The sequence below is a fragment of the Vitis vinifera genome, chromosome 12 (genome assembly GCF_030704535.1).
Source record: "Vitis vinifera cultivar Pinot Noir 40024 chromosome 12, ASM3070453v1".
Lineage (NCBI taxonomy): Eukaryota > Viridiplantae > Streptophyta > Magnoliopsida > Vitales > Vitaceae > Vitis > Vitis vinifera.
Genome location: NC_081816.1, coordinates 5,104,078 through 5,124,474, shown reverse-complemented (window position 1 = coordinate 5,124,474; position 20,397 = coordinate 5,104,078). Strand labels below are relative to the sequence as shown.

Genomic DNA, 20,397 nt, shown 5'->3' with positions numbered 1-20,397 from the left:
GACACAAGTACTGAACCACAACCAAACTCAGAACCAGATCACAAGTCATGAACCTGCTACACAGATTGGAATCAAGTTAGATGGTACCAATTATGCACTATGGTCCCAAATTGTCGAGATGTATATCTCAGGTAAAGACAAGTTGGGATACATAAATGGAGATTTTCCACAGCCTCTGCAAACAGATCCTGCATTCAGAAAATGGAGAACCGAAAACGCAGTGGTGAAGGGATGGCTAATCAATTCTATGGATCCAAAGTTAGTCAGTAACTTTATCAGATTCTCAACGGCTAAGGCTGTTTGGGATAATATTGCTATTACGTACTTTGATGGCACTGATACTTCACAAGTATATGATCTCAAAAGAAGAGTAACTAGACTCAAACAAGAAGGAGGATCTATCGAGACATACTACAACAATCTGCAAGGCTTGTGGAGAGAAATCGACTTTCGTCGACCAAATCCTATGGAATGTGATATTGATATACAAAAATATAACTCTATTTTGCAGGAGGATAGAGTCTACACTTTCTTAGACGGACTTGATGATCGGCTTGACAAGATCCGAGCAGATGTGCTGCAGATACAACCATTCCCAACAGTGGAACAAGCTTATGCACAAGTTCGAAGAGAGGATTTGAGGCAATCCGTAATGATGATGAATGAAGATACCATATCTGGTGGTGCTATGCTTTCAAGAGGAGGACATAAACCTCAACACCAATTATCTTTTCAAACGCCATCGAATGGAAAGCCTAACACAACCACAAAACCAAAAGGGGAAGGAGGAGGATGCACACATTGTGGGAATGCAAAACACACCAAAGAAACATGCTTCAAACTACATGGTTATCCAGATTGGTGGCATGAACTCAAGGCAAAGAAAAAGCGTGAAGCAAGTGGAGGCGACAATCTTGGTCGTGCAGCTCTTATGAGCGTAGAGCCTCAACTATCTCTCGTACCACAACAAGAATCTTCTATCTCCACTAGTGAACAGATTGCTCAGAATGACTCAGGTAACCAAGGTTATGTTTTTTCTTGCTCGAAAATGGGAAACCATGATGGTTGGATCATTGACTCTGGGGCAACAGACCACATGACCTTTGACCCTTGTGACTTCTCTAAAGCCACCCAACCAAAACGAATATGCATTGCCAATGCTAATGGAGTAACGTATCCAGTAACAGGGGCTGGAACAGTGGCTCTTTCTCCTTCTTTTTCATTACCAAATACCTTACTAGTTCCATCACTTTCCAATAAATTGTTATCTATTGGACAAGTGACTGAGGAATTGAATTGTTGTGCTCTAATGTACCCTAACTTCTGTTTGTTTCAGGATATTCTCACCAAGGAGATTATTGGTCGTGGTACTAAAAGGGAAGGGTTGTATTACATGGATGATTTCAGTTATGGTCGAGCAAATAATATGCATTCTGCTGGAGTTAAGGAAAGACAGATTTGGTTATGGCATAATCGATTGGGGCATCCCTCATTTCGGTATTTGAGATGTTTATTTCCAGATTTATTTACGAAGATTAACGAGTCAGATTTTAAGTGTGAAGCTTGTATTCAGGCTAAGAGTCATCGGGTACCTTATTCAATCAGTTTGAATAAATGTGACACTCCTTTTTTGATTGTTCATTCTGACGTTTGGGGCCCTGCTCCTATTACTATTTCTTCTGGTGTTCGTTGGTTTGTAACCTTTGTCGATGATTGTACACGAATGACTTGGCTTTATGTGATGAAAAATAAACATGAAGTGTTTGAAATATTTCGATCATTTCATAATATGATTCGAACACAATTTTTTGCTAAACTTCAAATTCTTCGATCTGATAATGGTGGGGAATATGATAATGCACAATTTCACAGATACTTTCAGGAACATGGTTTGCATCATGAGACATCTTGTTCTCAAACACCGCAACAAAACGGTGTTGCAGAGCGCAAGAATAGACACATCTTGGAAATCACTCGAGCTCTCTTGACTGCTGCTTATGTCCCTAAGCGTTTTTGGCCAGATGCAGTAATGACTGCTGTATACTTAATGAACCGATTGCCATCACGAGTTTTGCACTACAAAACCCCTCTTCAAGTTCTCGCACAACATGTGACATTACCATCAGTTCTAATGCTTCCTCCAAGAAAGTTTGGTTGTGTTACATATGTTCATCTACACAAGAATCAACGGACAAAGCTTGATCCATGTGCTGTCCGTTGTGTTTTTCTTGGCTATGCAGCTCACAAGAAAGGATACCGATGTTATGATCCAACTACAAGGCGACTCTATACCACCATGGATGTCACCTTTATTGAATCGGAGAATTTCTTCACTTCTCAATCTTCCCGCTCCTCTCTTCAGGGGGAGATGATAAGTGAAGAGCAGAATTGGGAAAATTGGCCAGGCTTCGAAGAAACCTCAAATGATATAAGGGAGGTTCATCCAAGAGAACCAATGGCAATACTGATAGATCAAAGAGGAGAAGTTGAAAATGTTGAGCATGTCGAAGCAGAGATCGAACAACAACCAACAAGAGTAGATCAAAATGGAGAAGTTACGGAAATTGAAAGTGAACAACCCTTCCATGACTTGACAGTACCACAATTAGACCAATCTCCTGAGAATATTCCTGAGGTACAAGTTCTAAACTCTCCTCACAATATTTTTGCTGGCTATAAACTACCTTTCAGGCATAACCGCGGGCAACCACCAAACCGTTATTCACCCGATCATGGAAGGAGCAAGTCAAAGTACCCAATTGCCAACCATATCTCAACTCAAAAATTGTCTGAACCTCTCAAGGCATTGGTTCATAAATTATCTGCAGATGGTGTTCCTGATACAGTGAGTGAAGCCATGAATAATCCCAAATGGATCCAAGCGATAGAGGAAGAGATGAAAGCATTACAGAAAAATGATACTTGGGCGCTTGTGCCATTGCCTGAGGGAAAGAAAACTGTGGGATGTCGATGGGTGTTCTCTGTCAAACACAAAGCAGATGGATCAGTTGAAAGATATAAAGCAAGGCTCGTTGCGAAGGGATATACTCAGACATATGGGGTAGATTATCACGAAACTTTCTCACCTGTAGCAAAATTAAATACTGTGAGAGTACTAATCTCTCTTGCTGCAAACTTGGACTGGCCGTTGCACCAATTTGATGTCAAAAATGCCTTTCTCCATGGGGATCTTGAAGAGGAGGTGTACATGGACATTCCACCGGGTTTTGTTTCTTCGACACAGGGGAAGGAAGTTTGCAAGTTACAAAAGGCGTTATATGGATTGAAACAGTCTCCTAGAGCATGGTTTGGACGATTTAGCCTTGCCATGAGAAAGCACGGTTTCAAGCAAAGTAATTCAGATCATACTCTCTTCTTGAAGCACCAACGGGGGAAGGTAACAGCTCTAATAATCTATGTTGATGATATGATAATTACAGGAAATGATGAGGAAGAAATCTCTAAATTACAAGAGCATTTAGCAACTGAATTTGAGATGAAAAATCTTGGAGGGTTGAAGTATTTTTTGGGGATTGAAGTAGCTCGATCAAAACGAGGCATATTTCTATCCCAAAGGAAGTACGTGCTTGACTTGTTGTCTGAAACAGGAATGCTTGATTGTAGACCTGCTGATACACCAGTTGTTCAAAACCATGGCTTGAGAGAATTTCCTAACCAGACCCCTACCAATAAAGAAAGGTATCAACGCCTTGTGGGAAAGCTGATATACTTATCTCACACACAGCCTGATATTGCTTATGCGGTGAGCTTGGTGAGTCAATTCATGCATTGTCCTAGCGAAGATCATATGAGTGCAGTGGTTCGTATTTTACGGTACTTGAAGTCTTCTCCAGGAAGAGGACTGATGTTCACGAAAAACCAACATCTGCACATTGACGGCTATACGGACGCAGACTGGGCAGGGAACATTACTGATAGAAAATCTACATCGGGCTACTTCACATTTGTGGGAGGCAATCTGGTCACTTGGAGGAGTAAAAAAACAGAAGGTAGTTGCTTTATCTAGTGCAGAGGCTGAGTTTAGAGGCATGGCTAAAGGATTGTGTGAGCTACTTTGGTTAAAAGGATTATTAGAGGAAATTGAGTGTTCATCTCAGGATACAATGAACCTGTTTTGTGATAATAAGGCAGCCATAGCAATCGCGCACAACCCAGTTCAACATGACCGCACCAAACATGTTGAAGTGGATCGGCATTTTATCAAGCAGAAGCTCGAAGACAAGGTCATCCAATTTCCTTTTGTGAAGTCAGAAGATCAACTAGCAGATATTCTTACAAAGGCTGTCTCTAGCAGAATATTTCACAACTCACTTGACAAATTGGGCATTGATGATATCTATGCACCAACTTGAGGGGGAGTATTGACGTGAGTTGTTGAAGGAGCAATTATAGAAATAAAAATATTCTAGTTACCAAGTTAATTTTATTTGATTGTAAATCATCCAAGATTGTAGCCTAGATTAGTGTGATTAGTTTCTTCCAAATTAACTTCATGTACAGGTTATATATAGCCCTCATCTGCTGTATCTTTTAATATATAGAAGAATACCATTTTTTCTTCTCCTCAACAGTTTTTGCCTTTGTTTCCCTGTCTTCCATCTTTCTCCCCTCCCCTGCTTTCTTAGCCTCTCAAAATTCATCATTAAATCGTCTTGTCTCATAATATCTCCTATTGTAGTTGACTTGCCTAATCAAATCCGTTAGCTGTGCTTGTATTTATGTTGGTTTAAGAAGTTTAAAAGAAAAAAGAAATAATGGCAACAAAGAAACCAGTCCGATACTTCATCGCAAAGGATAGGTCATACAGAGGAAGAGAACATGCACATCAATACCAAATTATATATACTAATTATAAGACTACGATGATTGTTTATACAATATAACCAGCTTTTTTGACAATTCAAAATCTTGAAAAGGCACTAAGACAAAAACAGAAAATAAAAATAATAAAAATCTTATATGATACCCTTAACCAACCACTTACCAAGGCTAGGAAGAAACAACTATTCTTTGAATTCAACTAAAACAAGAAGAGAGCACACACAGTGCGTACCTAGATTAAAAAAGAAAGACTTAAACATGAACCCCACTCAAGTCCTTTCAAGGTAACAACCCCTGTGGCCAAGTTAGTCAGATCCAATTTAAAATGACTTCATATATCATTAGTCCACTGCCGGCCATGAGATACCTGCAATCTCTTGCTTGGGATGGAAGTAAGGGCCAAGTCAATCTGTGAGAGAAGAACCTATGCATTACATACATATGATAAGTTGAATAAAAAATATGATACTCAAAGAAATTCATTTGATAGTCCAACTTACATCACATAGGACTTCCAACAGACACGGAATGGATATGAAGCACGGCAACTCAAATATCTTACTCGTTTGCTGGAGTTTGAAATATTCAAAAGAAAAGTCTTCATGGGCGTGTTTGAAGCATACGGGTTAGATTTTGAGACCAAGCGTTTGACATTTTCTAAGAAAATGTTTGAGAAGCTCAAGGAATCCACTTCTCTCTTTTCCAAACTCACTGGGAACATCTTGGAACCTATTTGGAAGCATCAACACCAATCCCAGAAACTACAAAGTTTGATCATTTTGGTTTATAAAATTATTTTAATCAGTTGTGAAGTTCTGTGGGTTTGAGTCTTTGAGCGGGTTTGAACGTTATGTCCGTCAAATCCGTCGTCAATACGTCCGACTATCATCAAACTCAACTTAGGGTTTACTACAATATGAGTTACCAAACAAAGGGTTGATTTTACCGTCCATCAAATATATAATTCATGTTATGTTATTAATTAAGATGAGGGACTGTTTGCTACGCGGGAAAACAGGAATGGAAATGAAGATCTCCATTATTTTCTCATTTATTTCTATATGTAGATAACTTAAATGATTATAAGAATTAAATTAGTTGTTTCTAAAAATAATTTTTATTTTTATTTTGTAAAAATCACAAATTATAAATTTAATTTATATAATATAAGTTAAATTTAATTTGTGTCTTATTAAAAATAAAAAGAATTTTTTAATTATAAATAAATTCAAACTAAATAATTTTTAATAAAATATGAATATTAATAATATAATAAAATATAATGAAAAATATAATTGTGCATAAACTAGAGATTAATATAGTCTTTTTCAACCAATTTTTGGTTCTAGTGTTAACTCCCTGGATATTTTATTTTTAAATTATTTTTTAAAAATTATTAAACTCCTTAATTTTTAAAAATACTTTGGAACTCAAAAGCCAAATTTTTTTTTTCCAAAATTAAAAGCTTTTCCCCTTCCCAATGAATCCTAGCGTAGAAGATGTAACCCGGATTTGAAAACAAAACTTTACCCAAAATTCTCATATGAATAATAATTAAGAAATTTTAAAAAATACAATTAAAAATTCAAATTTCAATCAATAAATTAAACTGAACCTATTAATAACAAATTTGTATAAATGGAGTATTTATTGAAATATATATAGAACTACCTAATTATAGATCCAAAAATAAATTAAATTGAACCTATTAATAACAAATTCACGTTATTTATGTATGAATGGAGTATTTATTGAAATATATATAGAACTACCTAATTATACATCCAAAAACCATAGATTTATATAAGAAATGGTCATGTACAACACCATCAATCTATTGAAGTTCTGATCACACTAAGCATTTATACATAACATACTTTGTCTACCAAGTCATTGAGATAATGCTGAAAGAAGCAGCAAACATAGGAGAAATGGAGCTAGCATACATCATCAACAGGGCGAGCTAATCTTCCCGTTTCATTTCGGGGCTTTTAGATGCCCATACCAATATAAGAAACGGATAATAGGAGATGTGCCTAAGGATACGATTAGTAGACTTACTTGGGAGGAAAAGTAAAAAAAAGGGTACTAGGAGACCGACAAGGCAGATGATTCCAATAATGACGACAACAATTGCAAGCCAATGAAGATTACTGACCACCAGGTAAACACCTGCCATGAAGCCTAAGGACATCGCAGTAAGGGCCAACCCCAAGAATGGCAATGCAAATCTGAGGGCAGTATCCATCAAATTGAGATCACCTAACTGTGCCCAGATGAGGATGATTGCCGCGAGGATGGAGGTATACATAGCAGTGGTATTGCAGATGACGAACATATGGAACATATTTCTCATCAGCAAGGCAGCCATGCCGACATTTGGGTCGGAGCTGTTGTAGCCACCTGGCATGGTAAAACCAGCAGCAAATGTCACTGTGGCAACAAGGGTCGAAACCAACAAAAGAGTGTTTACCCTGTCCTTGTACTTGTCCATTTTAGGTGATTCAGAGTACTGTTTACAACGTCTATTGGGTGGGAACTTTGAATTTCCCGCTGGTCGTGCACCAGCAGATTTGAGTGCTGTCCAAATTAGTGCCTGCGTAGTAGAGAAAAAAATGTTGCTGTTAATGTAATCGTGAGAAAGAGAGAACATAAAATGTATGTGTCGTACTAATAACTAAAAGTAGACTATAATTCCATGAGTTGGGTTTCGTAATATTTTGTTGGGAAGCTATTCTCTTTTCCCTGTAAATTCAATGAACACCCACTAGAAGTATGAAATTAAGCAATGTGAAGCAGCAAGAGAGCAACCACAAGCGCACATGATATAGCAGTTCTCTACACTGAAAACTTTTTAGTATGATGCAAAAAATTATTCCCATAAGTCTTTGCCGACATCAAGAGTATATGCGCTTGCTGGAGAAACCTAGCCTAACCTTGGTTGAGTCGCTCTAATCTGGGCGAGGGTGATGGTGATTGAGTTAGGCTCCATAATTTTCTTGACTTTTAGGATATCTTGGGCTCAAATTGACCTTCAATCAGGGTCAGTGGCTTGAGTTGAAGTGTTGATCTAGTTCTTATTAATATTAGCCGGTCCTTCTAGGAAAGGAAAACAAACCATGTTGTCCTGATCGATCCTTTTAATAAATTAATTGCATGCATGCATCTAAGAAGGAAAATGCCATAGCACTGTAACAATGCATGGATGAGGCATTCTAATTTCCTACTCATGGCATGCAGTTGAAGGGTGAAACTACAAGTAGTACCCATCATTTAGAAAACAAGATGCAAATCATGCATCATATAGATATACCTGGTCAAATGTAGTTGGATGCTTCACTGATAATACAGCGTCCAAAGCAGTCTGGCCTCTATCATTCACAAGATTCACATCAACTCTTTTATCCCATGTTAAAGAGCTTACGACCTTAGGATGTCTATGCATGGTTGCCAAATGCAGTGGCGTGTTTCCACCATTGTCCTTCTCATTTATAAAGTTCTCAAGCCTTTCTTCTTTGAGCACAAAATTGACTACATTGTCTTTACCATACTTGGCTGCCACATGAAGAATGTTCTCACCGCGTTTGCTTAGTAACTCTATTGAGTCAGAGGAGACCTGGAGCAACTTTTTGACAATGTCCACATTGCCTCTCATTGATGCAACATGGATGGGACAGAAGCCATCAGAGGCCGTTTGATATGGATCCAAGTTAGATTGGTCTAACAGTATTTGAACTCCTTCGAGATATCCAATGGATGCTGCACAATGAAGTGGAGTCCTTCCATCTTTGTCTTTTTGCTGGACGAGCTTCATGGCCAGTATTTTTTCCAACATCTCTGACATTTTTTCATCATATATAAAAGAAAAATTTTATTTGAATGTTTCAAACAACCTTTTTCTAATAAATATATTATTATATGAGTGCAAGTCATTAATAATTAAAATTACATAAAAAATATGAACATATAAAAAATAAAATTAAGATAAATTCATCGTAAACTAGTAATTGCTACTATTGCTTTTTTCTTTTCTTTTTCTTTTTTATGGAAATGATTTAATTATTTGATAATTAAAATAAGGAAGGAAAAAATAATATAAAAATAGAAAAGAGAGTTTTTTTTTTCAATTGATTATTTTATTATCTGTAAGTCAACAAAACAGTATCAATTTGGTGCCAGGTTGTACCACATGGAGTGCCCATCCTTTTAAAAGCTTCCTTTAATTATAAGTTCCCTCTTTGGATTTTAAAAATTCTTTAAATTTTGTTATTTGCCTTATCATCCACTTAATTAGGAATTGAAATGGGGTGGGCTAAGGACGGTCACCTCTATCCCAACCCCTATCTCATTTATTCAAAATATTTCTCAGTCCCGTCCTAATAAAAAAAAATTAAACGGCTTCATACATGTCCTATTTCATTTGGTTTCGTTTAATTTTTTGAAAAAATCTCAAACTCATTTCAAACCCCATTTATTTAAATTTCAAACTCAATGATGTGATTTCTATAAAAACTTGTCTCATTACTATCCCTATTCTTAATAATATTGTAATAGTTAAATGGGGAATAATAGAAAATCATCACATCATTTATAATTTGTTTCTTTCAAATGTGTAGGATACATTCTACTTCATCGAATCTATAAGAAACATAAAACATAAAGAAAAAGAAGGGAGAAGAAAAATCCTAACTCTAACCTTAAGCTTGAAATCAAATCTTAAATGATCACTTGAAGTCAACCCCAAATTATACAGACAATTGTTCTATTTAAACCATCCCATATGCACACAACGAGGCCATATGTAACTGCAATTTTTTTTTATAGTTAATTTTAAATTTTTGTTAATTTAGAAAAGAAAATAAAGAATGAATTAGGACTAGAGTTTTGAAGAAGAATAAGAAGATGACAAAATAGGATTAGGATTTTGAAAACAAAGATGAAGAATATTTACAACGACGGGGTTTGGGTTGGGAAAGAAGATTTATAAATATTATGGATCTCCCATAAATTAATAAAAAAATTTGAATTTTTAGGAACAAGGAATATTGAAGCAAAAGCTGAGAAAAGCCCAGTAGACTTCTTCTATGGTTAGAAGCAACAGATTATTTAAAGCCCCAACATCATTGCAAACAATGCTTTTTAAGTTTGAAGAGGAAGAAGAAAATTTAATAGAGAGAGAGAAGGAGGCGGGAAGTACCCTTATTCTTTCCCATAATGGCACCATGGACTGCTTTGCGGTCTCTGTTCTTCATGCGCTCCTCAACTTCAGAGTTTCCTATAGCCTCTACGACATGGAAGTAGTGTGATTCTGCAGCTAGATACAATGGTGACTTTCCCTCCTTATTCGGATAATAAGCCACTTGGGGATCTGCCTTAATAAGGATCTCCACCACCTCTTCTTGTTTGCAACGGTTTATCAGTGCCTCATGCAACACTGTATTTCCTTCTTTGTTGACAATTCCCAGCAATGAAGGCTCAGCCTTCTCTACATCTTGGGATGCGCCACTTCCAGAAGGGAATGAATCCATGACAATCTTAACGAAAGATAAATTCCTTTTTCTAGCAGCAATATGAAGTGCCGTGTCGCCTTTGGAGTTTTTATTTTTTATAAGATCTGGACACTCTCTCACTATGTACTTGGCAAGATCATGGTGTCCAAAGCTTGCTGCTATGTGGAGGCATGTGTTTTTCCGGGGACTAACTTGGCAGAGAATTTCTGAGTGTTGAAGGTCCTGTTCGGAGGATATCGAGCCTAAAATTTTAATAAAGCCATCAACATTTCCTTGGGTCGCTTGCGCGTGCATGCGGCGGTCCATTAATTTCTTATGCTCCGCATCTTCATCTTCCTCAGCGGGGGCGTGGAGTCCCTGTGTGGAACGAGCACTTATATTTCTTACAAGATGCGTTTCCCTGTCTATTTCCATGTTCGCATCTGCGGAGATTGGCATGCCTACTACCCTGGCTTCTGGCACCCACGGCGGTACTCGGTATTCTTCCATTGTCACATATGAGCTGATGTCTATTTCCATCTTAGTATCTGCGAAGATTGGCGAGGTTTCTGGCACCCACACCTCAGGCGGTACAGGGTTTTCTTCCATTGTCGAATCTGAGCTGATCAGTGTCGAATCTGCCCTCCACTTCTTACTTGTTTCCTTGTCTTCTTTCATGTTTAAATCTGCGCCGAGTGCCATGCCCAACTGATCTACTAGATCCCTCTCCTTAGACCTGTTTGATTGATCGGAGAATCCCAACCTCTCACCTACACACAAATCATCTTCATCTTGATCAAGCGTCCCCTTCTCTCTTTCCATGCTCGCTTCTGCGGTGATTGCCCACCGTTTTGCCCTCTTCTTAGCTGTTACGCCGTCTTCTTCATGTTCGAATCTGCGCCGAGTGCCATGCCCAACTCTACTGGATCCCTCTCCTCAGCCATGTTTAATTGATCGGGGAATCCCAACTTCTCACCTACACACAAAAATTAGTTTTAGAGGAGGAGGAGGAGTCTCCTTCCCTTCTATGCATCCATTCTATATCTCAAATGATTCCGATAAGAGAATTTGTAGAACCCCTTATTTTGTTCCAGGTGGCATGACATGGCATGGCCTACTTCCTTGAAGTGTACATCCGTACTGGTGTCCCAACGTTATCTCTTTACCGTACTCTTATTGTAATTTCATTTTGACTTTTTTACTTCAATCCAATTCCAAATTCCCAATCTCCTATACTCGCAGCACAAATATATGACATACAGAGCCTAATTTCTATTATATCTGATTTTACCTTTTGCATTTTTTATCTAACCTAAGCTGATAAATGGAAATACGGACGTAGCATTAAAAGTGTGGACGCAGGCACTGCAAGGGCTGAAATGCATGTAGGAACAATTTCCACAGGAGAGCAAGGAAAATGGGTGAGCAAACATTACCTGCCTCGTCAATAAGACAAAAAGCTGCGCATTAATAATATCTATACAATAAAAATAAATTATTATAATTAATAATAATTATTTTACTTGATTAATTAGACGCTTACTATAATTGCTTTACTGCTCAAGAAGACCACAACAATGTGGTTAAAATTTTGCTATCATTTTAATTTACTGAGTTTAATTATTCTCATATTTTCAACCCTTTTGATCATGGCATTACATTATAGTCTGAAATTTAATAATGCCATGTATTTTTTTTCCATGGTACAAATAGATGTGTTTTCATCAAACAACTTGCATGGGTCAGCCGATATCAAATTTGGCTAGACTTCTCATCAAACAACTTAATTGCATTATGGTGCAACACAAAACAAAACCCCAAAAATAGACTGGCTTAATGATTAATTGAATTGAGAAAAATCTGGTTTAAATGAACTTCATTTGATAATACAACTTTTGTTATAGTTGGCTTCTACCATGTTGGAACCGATGTAATTTAATGAACAATGACTAATCCACCTACAAATTATCCACATTTGAAAATTAATATAAAAAAGAAATGAAATATAATTATATAAAAATAAAATATTAATTAGTGCAAAAAATTAAACTCATTGTTAACATATTACAAAAAATTTTACTTTTCTTCATTAATATACATTATCTGAATAAATATTTATCAACGGATAATCTCAATACATGATAGTTAGGGAAAAATGTGTTGACAAAAGTCTATCGATGAGAATTTTCCGTTACTAATAAAAAAATTATAAAAACATACTATCTCATGAATTTGAATTGTCGTTATTATCAAAAGATTAAGTTGGTTAAGAAATGTAAATAATAAATATGGTTCAACATATCAACTAGATGATGATTTAAGTTATTTTTTAGTGATATGAATTAAATGAATAATGACTAATCTACCGACCAATTATGGGTCACCATTGAAAATGAATATATAAGAAGGAAATGGAATATTATTATATAAAAATAAAATATAAGTGTGAAAAATTAAATTCATTGTCAACATCAAAAATGAAAAATAAAATATATTTTTTTTAAATGAATACATGACCACACGATAGCTTCGTATTGGTTGTCTTAAAGAAAAGTGACTTTTAAGTAACAAATAAAAAGTTTTAAATGTCGTTAGCATGTTAGATGAGGATGCAACTTAGCTCTTTGAGTGATATAAATTCAATGAACAATAACTAACCCACCAACCAATTATGGATCACATTTGAGAATTAATACAAAAGAAAGAAACGAAATATAATAATATAAAAGTAAGATATAAGTGCAAAAAAAAAAAAAAAAGGAAAAATATTGAGACAAATGTGTGTGGACCCCGCATTTTTATGTGCGTTCCCACTCGACGGCGTGACTCGTTTTTTTATTATTTGTTTAATGAAAAATTGATTTTTAGAAAAAGGCTTGAAGTTGCCACTTATTTTATTTTTTTTAAAGGGAAAAATAAAATAAGAAAAAAAGACCCTAAGTGTGACTTTTGAAGGAAAAAAAAAAACAGGTCTGTGGAAAATCAAAATTGGGTTCGGAGGTCAGGTTACTTATTGGGAAGGTACGGTGATGAGCTGTAACACTCCTCTAAGCCCGTATACATACGGCCTCTACTAAACGAATTGAAGGAATTATGACAATTAATTAATTAATTAATTATGGATACCAAAAAATAATCATACAAATAAGTATATACAAGTCATGGTGAAAATCAATATATACAAAAATAATGATGAAATCTTATTACAAAAATATACAAAATAAATAATAAAAGAATTATGCAAAAATTGATTAATTGAACTAAATAATAAAAAATAAAAAAAATAATAATAATTTCCAAGAAATTTCAAAGGATTTTATAAAAAAAAATGATCTTGAATTGATGATTTCAATTTATGTATTTACAAAACATTTTCTTCAAGTGATTTGATTCAATTTCATTTGTATTTAATTTTTAAGAAAAGTTATTTACACTTATTGTATGAGAAGAATTTATTACAAAAGTCCAATTTGGGTATAAAGATTATTTTTACTTGTTTTTAACTAGAAAATAATGAGTTTTTACAATTTTATTTACAAAAATATTTTGATTTATTTTCATTTAAAAAAAGCGAACATAACTTTATTTGCAAAAGAAATTTTAATTAAATTTTAAAAAAATAAAATTAAATCCTCTATTTCTAAAAAAAAAACACTTTTAATCCCATTTTAATTAAAGAAAAAGAATTCATTTAAAAGAATATTTTTGGACAATTTTATTAAAAATTAATTTTTGGCACAACTTTATTTACAAAACAATTTTTGGACAATTTTTATTAAGCAAAGAAATTTTTGGACAATGTTATTAAAAACAATTTTTCAAATTCTATTAAAAACAATTCTTTTGGATTTTTATAAATAATAATAATAAAAACTTTCTTTTATTAAAAATAATATTTTAAAATTATTGTTTTATCAAAATACATTTACTGAATTCTTCCTCTCATTTAAACAAAATTTCTAATTTGTTCGATGTTCAATTCTGTACACATTCAATAAATATATACAAATAAATATTTACAAGAATTAATAAAAATAAAACCAAATAAAAGTGGGAAATAAAATATGTGTCAAAATAAACTTGCCACAAACTCCACGTAACAAAATTGCATAATGGATCCATGCAAAAACAAAGATAGCACAAATGTAAATACCCAAAGATTTGCAAAATCTCAAGCAGATATTCAATCCTAAATTCCAATTTCAAATTAGTATCATAAATTTTGCCAATTAAAATGAGCCCAAATTACTATAGGTCTTAACCCAAAACATCTAAATTAATAACAAAAAATACAAATACAATCAACCAAACCTAAAATTGGATAAATTAAAATAAATTCTATTAGGTCTAAATTTAATATTCCATAATCTAAGCCTAATTTAATATACACCACAATTGTCCCACATCCAAATTAAATAATTCAAATTTGCCAAACTCATATCAAATATTCAAATAATCCAATAAATCTCACCCACATTCTGTGCCCCAAAATTCACATTAATTAATAAGCCCATATAAAAAATATGCTTAGTCAAGAGAAATAATATTTCAAGCCTAATTCAATAAGCCTAAACAAATAACAAATTAACAATAGGCCCAAATCCCAATAAATAATATGTAATTGATATAATCCAAATATCCTACATTGATCACTAAATGTAATATATTCACAAAACCAAATTAACAAATTTTAAATTAATCAATCAATAATAAATTAACTCAAATTTTATATTAATTAACAAAACTCAAACATAAGACCCATAAACAAATATAAATATACAAACCCAATTTTAATAACAATTACTATTAAAATTAAAATAAGAAAAAATTTAAAAAAGGTAATAATAATAATAATAATAGTAATAATAATAATAAAAAAACGTGTGTGATGGGGGAGTGAGGGGATGAGAGAAATGAGAAGATGGAAAAATAAAAAGAGAAAAAAAAATGGAAAAGAGAGGATGGGGAGGCCGGCTGTGTGGGTCTTTTGAGAAGGGAAGCAATAAAAAAAAATTAAAAACAAAAATGAAAAAAAAAAAAAAAGAATCAGGGGGAGCTACTGCCGTGTGGGAGAGAGAAGAAAAAGGTGGAAAAAGAAGAATGGGGAGAGAGCCGGCCGGGGGAGTGAGGAGAGGAGGAAGAAGATGGAGAGAATGGAGGAAAAAAAATGGGGGCGGAATGGGGGGCTTGACCTCGAGAATTGTGGGGGAAAGCATGAAAATGGAGGACCAAAGGAAAGAAATGAGGGGGAAGGGAGAAAAAAAATCCAAGGGCCGTACGTCGGAAGAAGGGAGAAAATTTGGGGGGGAAAAAGTGGGGGAGAGAGAGGAGTGGTGGGGGCCAGCATGTGTGAAGAAGAGAAAAGTGGGGGCGAAAATGGGGAGAAAAAATGGGGGCAAAATGAAAAAAAATTATGGTAAATGGGATGGTGGCGGTGGTGAGAGTATGGGAGGAGAGAGAAGTGGTTGGGGAGTAGGAAGGGAGGAGAGAGGAGAGAGAAAATAAAAATAAAAATAAAAATAAAAAAATAAAAATATAATATAATATAATATAATAATAATAAAAAGTAATAATAATAATATAATATATAAAATAATAAAAACTATTAAATGATGAGTGTGTTAAAAAAACATGTAATTGGGATTTGAAACCTAAGCATAAAATTGAGCTCGAAATTAATGTAAAAATAAAATTGGGACAAATTTTGGGGTCCTGACACATGATGACTTTGTATTGATTGTCTTAGTGAAAAATTTTAAATGTTGTTAGCATGTTATTGACACATTAGCTTGATAAGGATGCAACTAAACTTAATAGACAATGACTAACCCACCAACCAATTAAGGGTCACATTTGGAAATTAATATGAAAGCAAGAAATGGAATATATATATATATATATAAAGAGATAAAAGGGCAAAAAGAAAAAAAAAACCCTTAAATTCATTGTCAACATAAAAAATAAAAATTGAAATGAATATATGAAAATAAAATGGCTTTGTATTGCCTTTCCTACTAAAATTTGGCTTTTGAATTGCCAATGAAAAGCTTGTAATATCATTAGTATGTTAGCTGGATGAAGATGCAACTTGTTTCTTAATAATATAAATTCAATGATCAAACGACTTAAAGGTGTGAATTAGATCAGAAAGGTCATTAGTCGATAATTGGATCAATTTAAACCATTGATAATAATTAAACCACCAACCAATTATGGGCCACATTTAAAAATTAATACAGAAGAATAAATGGAGTACAGTTATATAAAAATAAGATATTAGCGCAAAAAATTAAATTCATTGTCAACTTAAAGAAAAGTTGAGACAAATATATAACTATACAATGGCTTTGTATAGCTTGCCTCACTAAAATGTGGTTTTTGAGTGATAGATAAAAAGATTTATATGTTGTTACCCTGTTTGTGGGATAAGGATGTAATTTATTTTTCTAATATTACGAAGTCTCTAACCCTCCAACCAATTATGAGTTACATTTAAAACTTAATATAAAAAATAAAATAAATATAATATAATTATATAAAAATAAGATACAATGGCAAAAAGTTAAATTCTCTATCAACATAAAAAAAAAAGTGACGAATATATGACTACATAATAGCTTTGTATTAATTGACTTATTAAAAGATAAGTTTTGAATGATAAATACAAATCTTATAAATAAATTGGATAAGGAAAGGATATGATATCTTAAAATATACATATTATATATTATTCAATCCACCAAACGTAAGATAAATCACTATCACATAGAACAAAGGAATCAAAATCCTCATAAAAGTAGAATTTGTTTTCTATATTAATAAAATTTTTATTCATATTCTCATTCTATAAAACAATTAATCCAAATATATTAATAAATATTTTTTTTTATTAATTTTCATTTCATTTTTCTATTTCAGAATTTTAAAATGTAAACTAAATGGTATGCACATGACTCGATGAGGATAGAACCATTGTTGGTAGATGAGGTGTATAAACATTTACTTCTATGAATTCAATGGATAGTGACTAACCACCAACCAATCATGAACCACATTTCTTATTAGGAAAATTATGAATAAGATTGGAATTGTCTTGTCGGTTAGAAAACATATTTGATAATTTTTAATATAAAATATTATTTTTGAGAACTTATTTAAAGTATAGAGTTTTTTAAGAACATATATTAATTATTTTTATTTATTTTAAAAAATAATTATGTAAATATGAAAAAAAGAAGAAGATAAAGTGTTGTAAATAAAAAATATTATTATTATTATTTAAAAAAAAATATTGAACTCATTTAAGTTTCCAAACATACTTTTCTTATGGAAAACATCTAACAACCAAAATATGTTTCCTTACACTATTTCAAAAAAATTAACATGGCAAATAGTTCATTCACATTTTCCATTTATATAATAGATTCATTGCCACGAAAGAGATCTCCTAGCGCCGTGGCTTTTATTTCATTTTTCTCACCCACTATACAAACTCCTCTTGCTAAATGGTTATTTATTTATTTATTAAACATTTTTTAAAAGATTTTCTTACATATTAATAGCAAATTTTCTATAAAAAATAACTAATAATATATTAAACTTTCTAAGAATAAATTATAGTATTTTAAAAATAGCCACATGCATAAACCTTAATTTATTTTAAAATGAATATCAATATTATGTAAATTCTAAAGACGAAATAAATAAATAATACACATATAATATTCATAAAATATGAAACTAACATTATAATAAAAATAAAAATTATATATATATATATATATATTTTAAATGAATAATAATATTTTAGAAAATGTTAATAGTTAATATTATTTTTTAAATAAATTATGAATTTACTCTTTCTAGTTAAATGAATAATTTAGTTTCTTTTAATACACATACATTTGGGATATTTTTAATTATTTTGGTTGAAAATTTGAAATTAATTGAGTCTCCGCCATCTGCTAGCATTGTGGTTTGGAATCGATTCTTTATCAATGGCCCACCCTTTCTTTGAACCTTGTCAATGATCGAACTTAAAGATATGAACTGAGTGCCATTTGATGAGTAACTAAGAACAAGGGAGAGGGATATAGAAAGGATGAAGTAATGAAAGAGGAAGTCATTGCTAGTAGTAACGACTTGTCACGATCCATTGGTTCATATAGAATCCATGTCCTTAGGTGTATCAAAAAACATTCTTTTTGCGAACCGTATATAATAAAATAGAGTGAAAGGGTCCACCCCGAATCCAAGGAGTTACTAACTAACAGTTGAGTCCTCTCCGAACTGCAGGAGATAGTTGCCCATCATACGGCTCACCAACTTCACTTGCCTCTATGGGGGGCTCACTCCGGGCAGGTTCAGATCACTTACAATACACGGCTCTACGAAGGAAGGGGTTGGGTTAGGAGAGTTTTCAATATTCTTCTTTTCCAGAAATGCGAGACGAAAAAGGAACCCTCGATTGGGAAATGCGGGTCTGTTTTGTCTACTTTCTCCATTCCCGTCTATCAAAATGATAAAAAAGGAAGGCGAGCTTGCTTCTTATTCCCGTGTTCGATCTCTTCCATCTCTGCCCCACTCGTTGTCACCTATGTTGAAGAAAGGTTTGGAACCCTGTAGAGAATGAAGAGGGGCCAAGGATCTTCCTCTCAACAGTGCTTCTCGAGGCTCCACTCTCCCCCCTGAATAAGGAGGGCCCCGTTAGCCTGGGTGAAGATGGGGATAAGGAGTAAGCCACCCATTTGAAAAGTCACACCTAAATGGGCATTTGATATTTGATAACCAGAGTAATGAAAATTGAATAGATTTGATTGAATTTTATGTGAAAGTGTTTGAATTTGATATGAAAATGGTTGGTTGAAATTTGAATATATTGGTATTTTTGAAACTCTGATATTTGATGAGAAAAAAATAATAATGATATCTTCTATTTGAAATGAAAATATTTGATCCATGAACTGCATTAATATTCCTTATTGGGTTGTGAGCTTATTCCCAATTGTTGAAAATTTTTCAAGTACCTTTAGTTCGGGCGAGGAGTGATGACTAGGCGGGAAAATTGGTCATCATTAGGATTTTTCTTAGGATGTTATTTTTGAATATTGTTAGCTTATAAGTTTATGTTCATTTGGTTTATTTAGTTTTTGGAAGCTATTTAGATATTGAGCTTTTAAATTTTTTTTTTTTTATGATAGATTGAAGTTGAGATTTGGAGATTATAAAAATTCGTTAGTACTTGAATTGTTGAGTTGCAATCTATTTGGATAATGGATGCTTAGTTCTAAAGTTAAGTTTGGAGATTTTAGAATTTTGTTCTGCTACTCTGAACAGGTTTTTGGTAATTGGTTACTTCCAATTACAATATGATTGTTTGGGTCAGGTTATACTTTAAGCCTTCGGGTTTGAGGTGTAAAATGACCGTCACGCCCTTAGAGTGGGTCTTAGGGTGTGACATATATATTACTAAAGAAAATAGAAAAACACTTCCTTCCAGAAGTGGGAATAGCAGTAGAAGGAGTGGCATTTCCAACATAAAATCTGTCTTCTGCATCCAGCAGTTTCGAAGTATTCTTCATATGCCCCGGCAATCGCTAGGTCTTTCCCAAGGCGAAAAGCGGGCAGGTAGACCAGAATCTTAAAAGAAGTCTAAAGAGGAAAGCTAAGGTAGGGCAGGGGCAAAGACAAGCTAGACTCTTAGCCTGTTTTGGAGAGCTCGTAAAAGTCCCGTCCCTTTCTCTTCTTTTCTTTTGTTATCAGTCAAGTCTCTCCGTTCCCCTTTTGAAAGCCGATAAGTGTGAACAAGAAAGTTTCTGTACATCCGGGTTCACCTTTCGTGGGATAAGGTCTATATTGGCACAACTCACAGATTTTGAAAGACAAAGGGCTATGCGTAATCACTAAACAAGAGTTGCCCACTAAAAAAATTCTCTTATTCCTATAAATTAGGTGATAGAGACTCTTCTTTCTAAGTGCCAAGCTAAACGCTAACAGCGGATTATAAGGTAGTTCAGTCCTATCGGACCAAACACTTTTTTTAAGTTCTAAATTATTTTTTAAAAAT

The 20,397-nt window shown here is 33.7% G+C and overlaps 1 protein-coding gene and 1 long non-coding RNA gene across 2 annotated transcripts; both read right to left on the bottom strand.

Annotated features, from left to right (window-relative positions):
• Positions 1-4,840: 4,840 nt before the first annotated feature.
• Positions 4,841-5,756, bottom strand: LOC132254801 (uncharacterized). The gene is made up of 2 exons (XR_009467172.1): positions 5,343-5,756; positions 4,841-5,251 (listed from the first exon to the last, which is right to left on the bottom strand). It is a non-coding gene; the product is annotated as an uncharacterized LOC132254801 (long non-coding RNA).
• An 862-nt stretch (positions 5,757-6,618) lies between these two features.
• LOC100258492 (protein ACCELERATED CELL DEATH 6) lies at positions 6,619-11,382 on the bottom strand. The gene is made up of 3 exons (XM_002266858.5): positions 10,040-11,382; positions 8,156-8,679; positions 6,619-7,438 (listed from the first exon to the last, which is right to left on the bottom strand). Exons 1-3 carry the CDS (start codon positions 11,151-11,153, stop codon positions 6,806-6,808), a joined length of 2,271 nt encoding a protein of 756 aa, XP_002266894.3. The 5' UTR covers positions 11,154-11,382; the 3' UTR covers positions 6,619-6,805.
• Between the last annotated feature and the right edge of the window lie 9,015 nt (positions 11,383-20,397).